This window comes from Chrysemys picta, chromosome 3 (genome assembly GCF_011386835.1).
Source record: "Chrysemys picta bellii isolate R12L10 chromosome 3, ASM1138683v2, whole genome shotgun sequence".
NCBI lineage: Eukaryota > Metazoa > Chordata > Testudines > Emydidae > Chrysemys > Chrysemys picta.
Window position 1 is genome coordinate 101,646,206 of NC_088793.1, and position 14,135 is coordinate 101,660,340.

At 41.4% G+C, this 14,135-nt stretch overlaps 2 protein-coding genes across 2 annotated transcripts; both read right to left on the reverse strand.

Moving 5' to 3' along the window:
- Positions 1–798: 798 nt before the first annotated feature.
- On the reverse strand, positions 799–1,827 carry LOC101953458 (trace amine-associated receptor 7a-like). The gene has a single exon (XM_005280468.1). It carries the CDS (start codon positions 1,825–1,827, stop codon positions 799–801), a length of 1,029 nt encoding a protein of 342 aa, XP_005280525.1.
- A 10,108-nt stretch (positions 1,828–11,935) lies between these two features.
- Positions 11,936–13,064, reverse strand: LOC101953741 (trace amine-associated receptor 7a-like). The gene has a single exon (XM_005280469.3). It carries the CDS (start codon positions 12,950–12,952, stop codon positions 11,936–11,938), a length of 1,017 nt encoding a protein of 338 aa, XP_005280526.2. The 5' UTR covers positions 12,953–13,064.
- Between the last annotated feature and the right edge of the window lie 1,071 nt (positions 13,065–14,135).

Below are 14,135 nucleotides of genomic sequence, written 5' to 3' on the forward strand. Positions count from 1 at the left end.
TGGTCTTGTGGTTAAGGCACAGAGATGGACATTTCCTGTGTGAATATGGGTAAGTCAGTGCTGGCTTATTTTTGCCCATTAAAAGTCAATGGGAGTTTTACCACCAGTTTAAAAAGTAGCAGGACTGGATTCCTAATCTCTTTGATTGGGTTTTTCAAAGGAGCCTAAGACAGTTAAATGTCCATCTTCCTTTGAAATTCAACTTTCCTATCCATTAAATGAGGATAATAATATCCATTCCATATGGGTGCAGGGAGACTTAATTCAGTAGTATAAGTAAAGAATTTGAACACCCATAAACTGACAGTAATATATAAGTATAAAATATTAATATTTATATTGTTTATTTGGTAAATAATGATATCATACAGATTTTAAAGGAAACCTATTTTTTAAACTTTTTAAACAGAAAAAAATTTCTGTTTCTCAGTATTGTTAGTACTTCCTAACAAATAGAGATGAATTTCACTGAAAAACTGATTTTTGATCTTTCTTTTTTTGCCTTTGTTTAATTCTGCAGGGCCGTTTTATATTCTCAGTTCCACAATTACAACCAATGGACATTGTTCCATTATAGTTTCAAAGCATAATCCTGCACTAAATTAATAGTATCTGTAAATCTATTTTCTTGATATAATATGGTCAAGCCGTTTTTCACAATGATAAAAAGCTGTACAAAATATAAAATCAAGATGACAATATTTTATTCAGAAAAAGAAATACACAGCCAGATTTTATGAAAAGGGGAAGGACTGTGAAGTGTGAGGTGAATAGCTCTATGCAGGATGGGATACGTTTTCAGTTTGGAAATAAATTCATTGTTGAACAATCAAGCTGGAGCATTTTACAGCTCACAATCACTTTCATTGCTTTTCGAAACCAAGGATAAAAGACAGAGTAAATCAAAGGATTAATGGCAGAGTTGGAATAAGTTAACCAAACCACAATGTCAAAGACAAGGGGTGGCGTTATGAAGTTAAAAAAAGCATCAGTTATTACAATTATAGAATAAGGTGACCAGAATACCACAAAAGCAATCACAGCAATACCAATGGTTTTAGCAGCTTTCCTCTCTCTTCTGCTAACTCTGTCACTGTAAGTGTCAGACAAATGGGTGTTGTTGCTCATCATCTCTATCATTCTAGCTTGTCGTTTAGCCACAGCAAAGATTTTGCTGTAAAGTGCTATCGTTGTGAAAAAAGGTATTAGGTAAAGGAGAGTGGATACAACCACCCATGTTTTGTTGAAGAGAATCTGACAGCTCCCTACACAGGAGAGGGCATTTACTAATTCTTGTATCCCTTTGTCATTAGCCCCAGTGAAGACAACAGAAAAACTGTATACTATTGAAAATGTCCAGGCAACAGCTATGAACATGCCTGAAACTGGCACTGTGAACCTGAGAGGGTAAATTAAAGGATCAGTAACAGCAATGTAGCGATCAACAGAGATGAAACACAAGTGAAATATTGATGAATAACAAAAAGATAGTTCTAAAGAACTATGGAATCTACAGAATATTTCCCCAAAATACCAGCATGTTTCAACAGATCTTATACTACTGAAGGGCAGCACAGTCAGACCCAAACAAAAATCAGCACATGCCAAAGAGGCGAGCAAAATATTTGTAGGAGAGTGAAGCTGTTTGAAATAAGCAACTGTAATTATTACCATTAGGTTTCCACTTAGTGTAAGAATTGTCAGAAAACCAAGCATAACATACAAAGTTATCCGGATTCCAGAAGACCACGATGTTTTATGGCAAGATCCATTAATATTCTCAAAGCAATATTGTGCTTCTTCATTCTCAAGAAGCGCTGAAGTCATGTTGTGCTTTTGTTGTTAACTACTCTGAACTTTTTAGTGTTTGCATTTGTATGCCAATGGTGATGGTGTGGCACTGGTAGGTCAAGTTCTTCAGTATTTAAGTCTTTCTGGAAAAGAGAAGGTCGACATGAGTGAGAGTACAATAATTCCAAAGTGTTCTATTATGTCCATGAGTATACCAGAAATGTGTACGTAAATAGGAAGTAAATAATAGAACATGGCAAAATATCTGTTGTAACTACAGCTTTCACTGGCATTTTGAATTAGGTAAACAAGTAGCAAAAATACTTTATAATTGAAAAGTTTATTTAGGGTTTAACTGTATTTTTACCTATTCATATTTATTTACATTTCCTCGATGCCTGATCTTTCTATTTAAGACAATTGCAAAACTCCCATTGAGTTCACTGTAGTTGGATGGACTCCTAATGCCTTACCTTTTAAGAAGTTTTTCTTCAGATATAACCCTGTATTATAATGTCAATAGAAGGCAGGAAGAGATGCATGTTTTCAGTAGTGCTTTATCCTCTGAGTTGTCTTAGGAAAGTTAATGAGAAAGTACTGGCATGCTTTCCTCTCAAAAATGAGGGGTGGGGTGATGGGAAAAACAGCAAACACAAGGGAAATTTAGCGATCATCCCATACAGTGAAATCCCTATGGTAAAAGGTGTAAACACTGAAAGATACGTAGAATCTGGAAAAAAACATCATTAAGCAATCCACTTTGATTCATCACAAGACAGTCCTTTAACTAAGTATATACTCTGATGCATATGTTTGACCTAAGTCTCATTATCAGATCCTTCCTTTATTTTTTTGAAGGCAAATTTAACTGGCTCCCACAGCAACCAGGTGTTATCTCAGTGTTATTACTGTAATTTTTTTTTGTTAGAAATACTGAGTAAGGAAACTGAGGTCATAGATAATGGTACGTGTGTTAAAGAAAATCTACCCCACCTTTATTATTCTTGCAGTGGGGTATTTTTCTTTATTTCTCTCTCTCTTTCTCTTTCTCTCTCTCATATTTTTGGCCATTTTTTCCAAACTCTGGGTCAAACTCATTCCAGTGCTAAGAATGGAGCAAGGATTGAGGCAGCTTGTGTCATTCCGATGTGTCTGCTGTGGTCCAGTGCAGCCCCCAGTGCAAATTGGGGGGGCTAAATTGCTCTCTCGTTGCCATGGCTTCTATAGGCCTTTTGGCTTTGGAATAGTCAGGGTGCAGAACTTCCCTAACTACACCCGGCCAGGCTGCCAAAATCCCCCCTCCCTCCTTTGGCTTATCCCCAGCCTGCCCCAGAAGTTCCCCTGCCCCATGGGTTTCTGAAAGTGTCAAGTTGGTGGAACAAGTTCTGATCTGCCCTGGAGGCCACTTGCTGAGGGACTGTGCAGCTGCTGTGCTGGTGAGGGCAAGGAGCTGCGGGCCATATATGATTTGGTCCTGTCTTCATCAATGAGTTTGAGTAGATGTAGGCGTATGGTTAAGATGGCATTTCCATTACAAACCTATATTTTCCATGGCTTATAGGTTCCTCAGAAATGCAGGTCAATCCTTTAGTGGTGTTTAGGCCCTTAGACCTAGTCTATATTATGAACTTATGTCGGTATAACTACATCGCTCAGAGGTATGAAAAATCTACACCCCTGAGCCTTGCCACAGTTAAAGTGATCTCACCCCCAGTGTGGACAGCATTAGGTCTATGGGAGAATTCTTCCATCAACCTAGCTACCGCCTCTCGTGGAGGTGGATTACCTACGCCAACAGGAGAACCCCTCCCGTCTGTGTAGGTAGCGTCTACTGTGAAGCATTTCTTTCACCCCTCGCCCTGCCACCGTGGGAGGACGTGCTGTTTTTCCCTCCTTCCCCCAGCCAGGAGGGGAAAGCACTGTTTTTACCCCCACCCCGCCGGGAGGGGGACATGCTGTTTTTACTCACACACACGTAGCCAGTTATTGTATGTATGTGTGTAAAAGCTGAGTTCTCTTAGGCTGTGGCCCCTCCTGTTATGGAGGGTCTCTGGGAGGGCAGGTGGCCTCTATCTGCTTCCAGCTGAGATCTATAATATTGGCAGTTGTTGTTGAGAGGGGAAAGGAGTTGGATCTTCTCTCCCTGTTCTCCTGTGTTTTGGATCTGCTTCTGAGGGTCCTCAGGATACCTGGGGGCTGGCTCTTCTCTTCCTTTCCTCTGGGGCATTAACACCATTAGGAGCTCTTTAATGACGTGAAATTCAAATTCAAAAAGAAAGCCTACAAAAAGGGGAAACATGGATGAATTGCTAAGGAGGAAAGAACAGTACAACCATGTAGGTACAAAATCAGAAAGAGTATGGCACAAAGTGAGTTACACCTAGCAAGGGACATGCAATACAGGATCTTTAAATACATTAGGAGAAAGAGAAAGATGAAGGAAAGTGTTGGTCTTCTACTTAGCGGGGAAGGAGAGATAATAACTAATGACATCCAGAAAACTGGTGTATTTAATGCCTATTTTGCTTCAGACTAAAAAGGTTAATAGGGACCAGATACTCAACTCAATTAATACTACAAAAAAGATGGAAGGAACACAAGCCAAAGTAGCGAACAAACAGGTCAAAGAATATTTAGATAAGTTAGATGAATTCAAGTTCATTTTAGGTACTTAATGAAGTAGCTGAAGCAATCTCAGAACCATTCGCAATTATCTTTGAGAACTCCTGGAAGATGAGTGAGGTCCCAGAACACTGGAGAAGGGCAAACATAGTACTTATCTTTAAAGTGGGGAACAAAGAGGACCCAGAGAATTATAGAGAAATCAGTCAAACTCTGATACTTGGAAAGATACTGATACAAATTATTAAACAATCAATTTGTAAGCTCCTAGAGGATAATAAGGTGATAAGGAATAGCCAAAATGGATTTGTCAATAACAAAGCATGCCAAACCAACGTAATTTCTTTCTTTGGCCTACTGTATAAGGGGGAAACAGTGGACATGATATATGTTGATTTTAGTAAGACTTTAGACCAGAGGTGGGCAAACTTTTTGGCCCACAGGCCACATAGGGGTTGCGCAACTGTTTGGTGGGCCGGGTAGGGAAGGCTGTGCCTCCCCAAACAGCCTGGTCCCTGCCCCCTATCCATCCCCTCCCACGTCCCGCCCCCAACTGCCCCGCTCAGAGCCCCCAACCCATCCAACCCCCCCGCTCCTTGTCCCCTAACCGCCCCCCTCCCGGGACCCCCACCACCTATCCAACCCCCCTGCTCCCTGTCCCCCCCAACACCTATCCACACCCCCACCCCCTGACAGCCCCCCCCGGGACTCCCACCTATCCAACCGCCCTCTGGTCCTCGTCCCCTGACCACCCCCTCCCAGGACCCCCCGCCCCTAACTGCCCCCGGGATCCCAGCCCCCCCGCTCCCTGTCCCCTGACTGCCCTCCTGACCCCTATCCACATCCTCGCCCCCTGACAGGCCCCCCCGACAGGCCCCCGGGACTCTCACTCCCAACCCTCCCTGTTCTCCATCCCCTGACCGCCACCCCAGAACCTCTGCCCCATCCAACCTCCCCCTCCTCCCTGACTGGCCCCCAGGACACCCTGCTCCCTTACCCAACCCCCCCGCTCCCCGCTCCCCGCCCCCTTACCAGCAGCAGGAGCCTGCAGCCGCGACACCCGGCCAGAGCCAGCTGCGATCCCCACTCTGCCCAGCATGAGCGGCGGGCCAGATCGAAGCCCGGCTGCGGGGGAGGGAGGACAGCGGGGAAGGGGCTGAGGACTAGGTTCCCTGGCCGGGAGATCAGCGGCCAGGCAGGATGGTCCAGCGGGCCTGATGTGGCCCGTAGGCTGTAGTTGGCCCACGTCTGCTTTAGACACAATCCCACATGACGGTCTCTTAAACAAATTAAGGAAATGTGGTCTACATGAAATTACTATCCAGTGAGTGAACAACTGGTTGAAAGGCCTACTCAAAGACTAGTTATCAATGGTATGTTGTCAAACTGGGAAGGTATATCTAGTGAGGTCCCACAAGGGCTAGGGCTTGGTCTAGTACTATTCACCATTTTCAATAATGACTTGAAAAAGGGAGGGTATTCTTATAAAATTTGCTGATGACACTAAGCTACGAGGGATTGCAAGCACTTTGGAGGACAGTATTAAAATTCAAAATGACTGACAAATTGGAGAATTGGTCTGAATTCAACAAGATGAAATTCAATAAAGACAAGTGCAAAGTATTTGACCTAGGAAGAAAAATTTAAATGCACAACTAACAAATCGTCTGAAGCAAAATAGGCATAGTTTTCTGGATGTCATTAGTTATTACCTCTCCTTCCCCGCTAAGTACAAGACCAACACTTTCCTTCATCTTTCTCTTTCTCCTAATGTATTTAAAAATCCTGTATTGTATGACCGTTGCTAGGTGTAACTCACGTTGTGCCATACTCTTTCTGATTTTGTACCTACATGGTTGTACTGTTCTTTCCTCCTTAGCAATTCATCCATGTTTCCCCTTTTTGTAGGCTTTCTTTTTGAATTTGAATTTCAGGTCATTAAAGAGCTCCTAATGGTGTTAATGCCCCACAGGAAAGCAAGAGAAGAGCCAGCCCCCAGATATCCTGAGGACCCTCAGAAGCAGATCCAAAATGCTGGAGAACAGGGAGAGAAGATCCAACTCCTTTCCCCTCTCAACAACAACTGCCAATATTATAGATCTCAGCTGCAGGGCCGGCTCCAGGCACCAGCATTCCAAGCAGGTGCTTGGGGCGGCACTCCACAAGGGGCGGCAGTCTGTGTGTTCAGCTGCCCGCGGCGGCAATTCGGTGGCTTCTGTCTTCCGGCTGAAGACAGAAGTTGCCGCCACTGCGGAAACGTGCGTGCCGCCCTAACGGCACACGGACTGCCCCCGCCGTCCACAGCGGCAATTTGGTGCTCTGCTTGGGGCGGCAAAAACAGTAGAGCCGGCCCTGCTCAGCTGGAAGCAGTTAGAGGCCACCTGCCCTCCCATAGACCCTCCATAACAGGAGGAGCCACAGCCTAAGAGAACTCAGCTTCTACACACATACATTCTCTTTCCCAGAGGGTGAGCAGGTTAACCTAGTCTCCAATTTTGGGATCTTTCTGTACCGCTGGACTCTGTTCCCTGAGAAAGCACAAGAAAGCAGGCAGAGTATTCACCGTTCCAGCCCTGCACTTCTCTTCCTTACTGTGGAGCTGCAACTGCAGAGGATGAGCCTGGGAACCCTGCAGGACCAGTGCTGGAGCCTGGTAGTCCTGTCTTTTCAATATTTAATGACAGTTATTTCACCCACTGTCTTCTCTTCCCAGTCATCCTAGTTCTACAATTTTATTATTGTTTCCTAGTGAAGATATCAAGAATTTTCACATTCTCATCACTGCCTTTTTAATTTTTAGAACATTTAAAGTGTTCATTCACAGTCTGAAATTAGAGTCTAATGTCTGCTGTATCAAACAAAAATAAAAACAAAAAAAGAAAGAAAGGAAAGAAAAGAGAAAAACCCTTCCAAATATATGTTATACTTATGTAAATACAGCAGAGTGACATAGATGTTACTTAGCCTGTGAGCTCTTCAGGGCAGAGACTGGGTTTTGTTATGTGTCTGTGCCTGGCACTGTGGAGCCTTGATCCCTGCTTGGAGCCCTTAGGTGCAACCACAATGCAATCATACTGAGAGGAAGTTCAAAAACTTACAAGAAGAAAAACCAAAACAAACGAAAAAAACATTAGCTGAAGTTCTGATATCAATACTCATTCCACAATACTCTTCCATCTCATTGACTGTTTCAGACCCGATGCCCTCTCTTCAATTCATTTAAACAATGTGATAGCGTTAAATCATATTTATTGAAGCATGCCAGAGAGGAGTCATCCCAGAGGTGGAACAAAGTAGATTAGCAGGGCTTAGGTGCGATCTTTATGCCAGCTATTTGGAATTCAATTGAGCAGGAATAGGTGCTTTTTGAAATTGTTTTATGTAAAGAGTAATACAAATGGCACTCCCATGTATCTATGCTATCATACTCTACATAAATTCTGTATGCATGCTGATTGTGGGTTTAATATTTCATTTTTAGAATATCACATTGTTTAAATTAATTGTATTAGTATTAGGAGCAGCTTTGCCAGCAGATCGAGGGAAGTGATTATTTCCCTCTATTCGGCACTGGTGAGGCCACACCTGGAGTATTGCGTCCAGTTTTGTTACACCCCGCTACAGAAGGGATGTGGACAAATTGAATAAAGTCCAGCGGAGGGCAACGAAAATGATTAGGGGGCTGGGGCACATGACTTACGAGGAGAGGCTGAGGGAACTGTGGGAGGAATAACTCAGTGCTTTGAGCATTGGCCTGCTAAACCCAGGTTGTGAGTTCAATCCTTGAGGAGGCCATTTAGGAATCTGGAGCAAAAATCTGTCTGGGGGTTGGACTATATGACCTCCTGAGGTTCCTTCCAACCCTGATATTCTATAAAGTGGGGTTATTTAGTCTAGAGAAGAGTGAGGGGAGATTTGATAGCAGCCTTCAACTATCTGAAGGGGGGTTCCAAAGAGGATGGAGCTCAGCTGTTCTCAGTGGTGGCAGATGACAGAACAAGAAGCAATGGTCTCAAGTTGTGGAGGAGGTCTAGGTTGGATATCAGGAAACACTATTTCACTAGGAGGGTGATGAAGCCCTGGAATGGGTTACCTACAGAGGTGGTGGAATCTCCATCCTCAGAGATTTTTAAGGCCTGGCTGGGACGATTTAGTGGGTGTTGGTCCTGCTTTGAGCAGGGGATTGGACTAGATGACTGCCTGTGGTCTCTTCCAATCCTAATATTCTATGATTCTTTTATTTTGATTAGCAATTATTTTAATGCTGCTATTTGTATTGTTTTCTTTCTCTTACAGTTGAAATATTCAGGATAACCCAGTATTACCCACTAGATGGCACAACAGTGACATTATCCTGCTCTCCTCTGTTAGCTGAAGATCTTGGGCTTGATTTTGATCTCACATTGGTTTTACACCAATATAACTCTACTGATTTCTGTACAGTCACTCCTGATTTACAGAGACTCAGCTGAGATCAGAATCAACCCCTTCTCTCAAAGCAATATACCTACCAGTATTTTGTTTTGGATTTGTCCTTTACATGGAAGACTCTGTCTGGAACTTGGGGGACAGTTTACTTTGATTCACAGCATACGGACAGCTATGTCATGTCTTCTGATGGTAGTGTGTGATGCCTATGTATTAAAGCAGAGGTTCCCAAACTGTGATTTGCAAGCTACCAGTGGCCCATGGGGATCTTCCTGGTGGGCATATGATGCTGGCTTCTCATCCTTATCTCCATCAGCTATTTTACATTACAAGCCAGATAAAAATGCATTAAATAGTTACCTAATATTATTCTTCCATGTAAGGAATTGTGTTTTTTTTTCCCACAAGGATGTTAGAGGATGGGAGGAGAGATAAATCACAAAACAGACGGAATTGCCCCAGGAGAGGGGGGAAAGAAATGCTTCTGAGCAATATTATCTGTCAGACTGTCTCATCTATTTATTTCTAGAGCCTCCAACCCTGTAGCATTCGAGTGCTAAGTTTTGGTTAAATAACTGTCTGATTATGTACCATCTTCTCTGCTGCTCTTGAGGCAAAATCATGTTTCACGTGCCCATATCAGGCAGAGGAAAACTAAGGGGAATGAGAGGAAAAACAAGGAGGAGGGGGGCTGATTTTCAGAGGTACTGGTCCCAAAAATTTTTCTGAAGTCAATTGAAGGTGTGGGTACTCAGCATCTCTGAAATACAGACCCCAGGCCATTCTTTATTCCTCCTTATGGTGGGAAAAGCTGCATGAAGAGGTGTGTCTTTCCCTGCGCCCGAAACGAGGCTGAGTATTCCATACAGTGTACGGTGCTCTGAAAGTGAACTGGAATCAGAGTAATGTGGTTTTGAACTGATTGGACCCTGCTGTGCAGGCTGGTCATGCAAAATTTCATTGGACATTCTGCAGTATAAAACTCTGTTGAGTACTTGTTAGAGGTCTCAGGATTCATCAGTCACAGCCTTCTTCTCCAAAGATGGCTGCCATTGGCCCCTGAGTACTGCAGTATCATAGGAGGGTATGTGTCACACCCCCTTCCACCTCCGCTTATTCTACAGTCTCCTGCCAGCCAGGAAGACTGGCAGCCCTTTGTGTAGTACATATGGTTCACAGCCCTCTGCTCACATTCTTATTGAACACCTTCTTTTTAGAGCTTAAGTGGTACAGAGGGCCTTGTGTACCAGGGTGAATTCTATCCTCTAATATCAAACATTTGATTACACTTCATTAATTTAATTTACAATTAATAATACTTTATTTATTTATTTCTATTATCTATTTATTTATTTATATTAAAGTAGTGCCTAGTGAAATCTCAGCCCCAATCTGCTAAGGCCTGTAAAAACATATGGTGGAAGATGGTCCCTGGCTCAAACAGTTTACAAGCTAATTACATGTATTGCAAAACCACTTAAACAAATTTATTCTCCATAGTGTTTTACATATTATTCAGAGTGGGACTTAATCTTTAACAGGAGCAGAGTTGGGCCAGTGCTGGGTGCTTTTGAAAATACCACACTACATTAAGTCTGTGCTCAAGTATCCTTCATCCTCCAGACCTTGCCCATCCTGTTGTTTGTTGAATTTAAAAAAAGTTATTTTTGGAATTTGTAAATTAAACTTTTAGAAGTTTTTATTAAAAAAATCCCAGTTAGTTCATGTGATACACAGTTAGCTTGCCTACTACAGTAAAGTCAGTGGCATGCTCCTACTTCACTTACTATTTAGCAAAGCAGATAATAAGCACTTACTGTTATTATATGGCAATATTGCAAACTAACAAATATTTCTCATTCACAACTGGCTTGTCCAAGGCTTCCGTAGCAAGTGTTTTAAATCCAGATCCCTTGCTGCCAGTAAGAAATATCTTAGGGCTTGGCTACATAGGAAATTAACTGGAATTGACATTGCAGAATAACTAGCTATTGCACTTTAAATTCACACCTTATTTTAAACCAAAATAACTTTCAAGGATACACAAGCCCTTAGAATGTTGCTGTGACTCAGAAAACTGTTCTGTGATTGGATTTTCTCCTGTAATGGAAAGGACAGTTTTCTCTCAAAACAGCAGGGGTAAAATCTTGGTCCCATTAAAGTCAATGGGAGTTTTACCATTGAATTAACTAGTATCTGTATTTCACCTTCGGTTATTGTTTTCTTTTAGTGTCCGTTATTACTAGAACCCTCCTTTGTGGGAGGAACCCTTGTGCACATGAAAGAGTCTTATTTCTACTCAATACTTCCCTGAGAGAAAGGTTGGTCTTGTGGTTAAGGCACAAAGCTAGACATTTCCTATGTGAATATGGGCAAGTGAGTTCTGGCTTATTCTTGCTTCCATTAAAAGTCAATGTGAATTTTGCTATCTATTTAAAAAGTATCAAGATTGGATCCTTGATCTTTTTGGGTGGGTCTTTCAAAGGAACCTAAGAGAGTTAAATGTCCATCTTCCTTTGAAATTCAATTTTCTTATCCATTAAATGAGGATAAAAATATCCATTCCATATGGGTGCAGGGAGACTTAAATCAGTAGTATAAGTAAAGAATTTGAACACCCATAAGCTGACAGTAATATATAAGAATAAAATATTAATATTTATATTGTTCATTTGGTAAATAATGATACCATATTGGTTTAAAAACACCTATGTTTCTCAGTATTGTTAGTACTTCCTAACAAATAGAGATGAATTTCACTGTAAAACTAATTTTTGATCTTTCTTTTATTGCCTCTGTTTAATTCTAGAGGGCCATTTTATCTTCTCGGTCACAGAATTACAACCAATGCACATTGCTCAGTTATAGTTTCATGGCATAATATAGTATTGTATTAAATTAATAGTATCTGGAAATATATTGTCTTGATATCATGTGGTCAAGCTGGTTTTCACAATGATAAAAGGTTGTACAAAGTTTAAAATCAAGATGACAATATTTTATTCAGAAAAAGAAATACACAGCCAGATTTTATGAACAGGACAATGACTGTGAAATATGAGGTGAGTAACTCTAGGTAGGATCGGATAGGTTTTCAGTTTGGAAATAAATTCATTGTTGAACAATCATGCTGGAGCATTTTACAGCTCACAATCACTTTCATTGCTTTTCGAAACCAAGGATAAAAGACAGAGTAAATCAAAGGATTAACGGCAGAGTTGGAATAAGTGAACCAAACCACAATGTCAAAGACAAGGGGTGGCGTTATGAAGTTAAAAAAAGCATCAATTATTACAGTTATAGAATAAGGTGACCAGAATACCACAAAAGCAATCACAGCAATACCAATGGTTTTAGCAGCTTTATTCTCCCTTTTGTTAACTCTGTCACTGTAAGTGTCAGGCAACTGGATGTTGTTGCTCATCATCTCTATCATTCTAGCTTGTCGTTTAGCCACAGCAAAGATTTTGCTGTAAAGTGCTATCGTTGTGAAAAAAGGTATTAGATAAAGGAGATTGGATACAACTACCCATGTTTTGTTGAAGAGAATCTGACAGCTCCCTACGCAGGAGAGGGCATTTACTAATTCTTGTATCCCTTTGTTATTAGCCCCAGTGAAGACAACAGAAAAACTGAATACTAATGAAAATATCCAGGCAACAGCTATGAACAAGCCTGAAACAGGCACTGTGAACTTGAGAGGGTAAATTAGAGGATCAGTAACAGCAACGTAGCGATCAACAGAGATGAAACACAAGTGAAATATTGATGAATAACAAAAAGATAGTTCTAAAGAACTATGGAATCTACAGAATGTTTCCCCAAAATACCAGCATGTTTCAACAGATCTTATACTACTGAAGGGCAGCACAGTCAGACCCAAACAAAAATCAGCACATGCCAAGGAGGCGAGCAAAATATTTGTAGGAGAGTGAAGCTGTTTGAAATAAGCAATTGAAATCATTACCATTAGGTTTCCACCTAGTGTAAGAATTGTCAGAAAACCAAGCACAACATACAAAGTTATCCGGATTCCTGAAGACCACGATGTTTTATGGCAAGATCCATTAATATTCTCAAAGCAATATTTCTGAAGAAGCACTGAAGTCATGTTGTGCTTTTGTTGTTAACTACTCTGAACTTTTTAGTGTTTGCATTTGTATGCCAATGGTGATGGTGTGGCACATGTAGGTCAAGTTCTTCAGTTTTTAAGTCTTTCTGAAAAAGAGAATTAAAGTCGACATGAGTGAGAGTACAATACTTCCAAAGTGTTCTATTATGTCTATGAATATACCATAAATGTGTACGTAAATAGGAAGTAAATAATAGAACATGGCAAAATATCTGTTGTAACTACAGCTTTCAATGGCATTTTGAATTAGGTAAACAAGTAGCAAAAATACTTTATAATTGAAAAGTTTATTCAGGGTTTAACTGTATTTTTACCTATTCATATTTATTTACATTTCCTCGATGCCTGATTTGTCTATTTAAGACAATTGCGAACCCCCATTGAGTTCACTGTAGTTGGATGGACTTCTAATGCCTTACCTTTTGAGAAGCTTTTCTTCAGATATAACCCTGTATTAAAATGTGAATAGAAGGCAGGAAGAGATGCATGTTTTCAGTAGTGCTTTATCCTCTGAGCTGTCTTAGGAAAGTTAATGAGAAAGTACACACACCCCCTCCTTTCAAAAAATGAGGGGTGGGGTGAGGGGAAAAACAGCAAACACAAGGGAAATTTAGTGATCATCCCATACAGTGAAATCCCTCTAGTAAAGGTGTAAACACTGACAGATACGTAGAGTCTGGGAAAAAACCTTCATTAAGCAATCTACTTTGATTTATCACAAGATAGTCTTCAACTAAGTATATACTCTGATGCATATGTTTGACCTAAGTCTCATTAGAAGATCATTCCTTTATTTTTTGAAGGCAAATTTAACTGGCTCCCACAACAACCAGGTGTTATCTCGGTATTACTACTGTAAATTGCTTTGTGGGGAATACTGACTGAGGAATCTGAGGTCATAGATAATGGTACATGTGTTAAAGAAAATCTATCCCACCTTTATTAATCTTGCAGTGGGGTATTTCTCTTTCTCTCTCTGTCCCTGGGTATGTCTATACTTACCTCCGGGTCCGGCGGTAAGCAATCGATCTTCTGGGAAGTGCTCACCGTCGACGCCGGTACTCCTGCTCTGCGAGAGGAGTACGCGCAGTCGACGGGGGAGCCTGCCTGCCGTGCCTGCCGCGTCTGCCTGCCGCGGTAAGTTCGAACTACGGTACTTCGA

What these genes read in the sequence shown, in the direction of transcription:
- LOC101953741 (XM_005280469.3), bottom strand. Translation starts at nt 12,952, where the DNA reads ATGACTTCAGTGCTTCTTCAGAAATATTGCTTTGAGAATATTAATGGA.
- LOC101953458 (XM_005280468.1), bottom strand. Translation starts at nt 1,827, where the DNA reads ATGACTTCAGCGCTTCTTGAGAATGAAGAAGCACAATATTGCTTTGAG.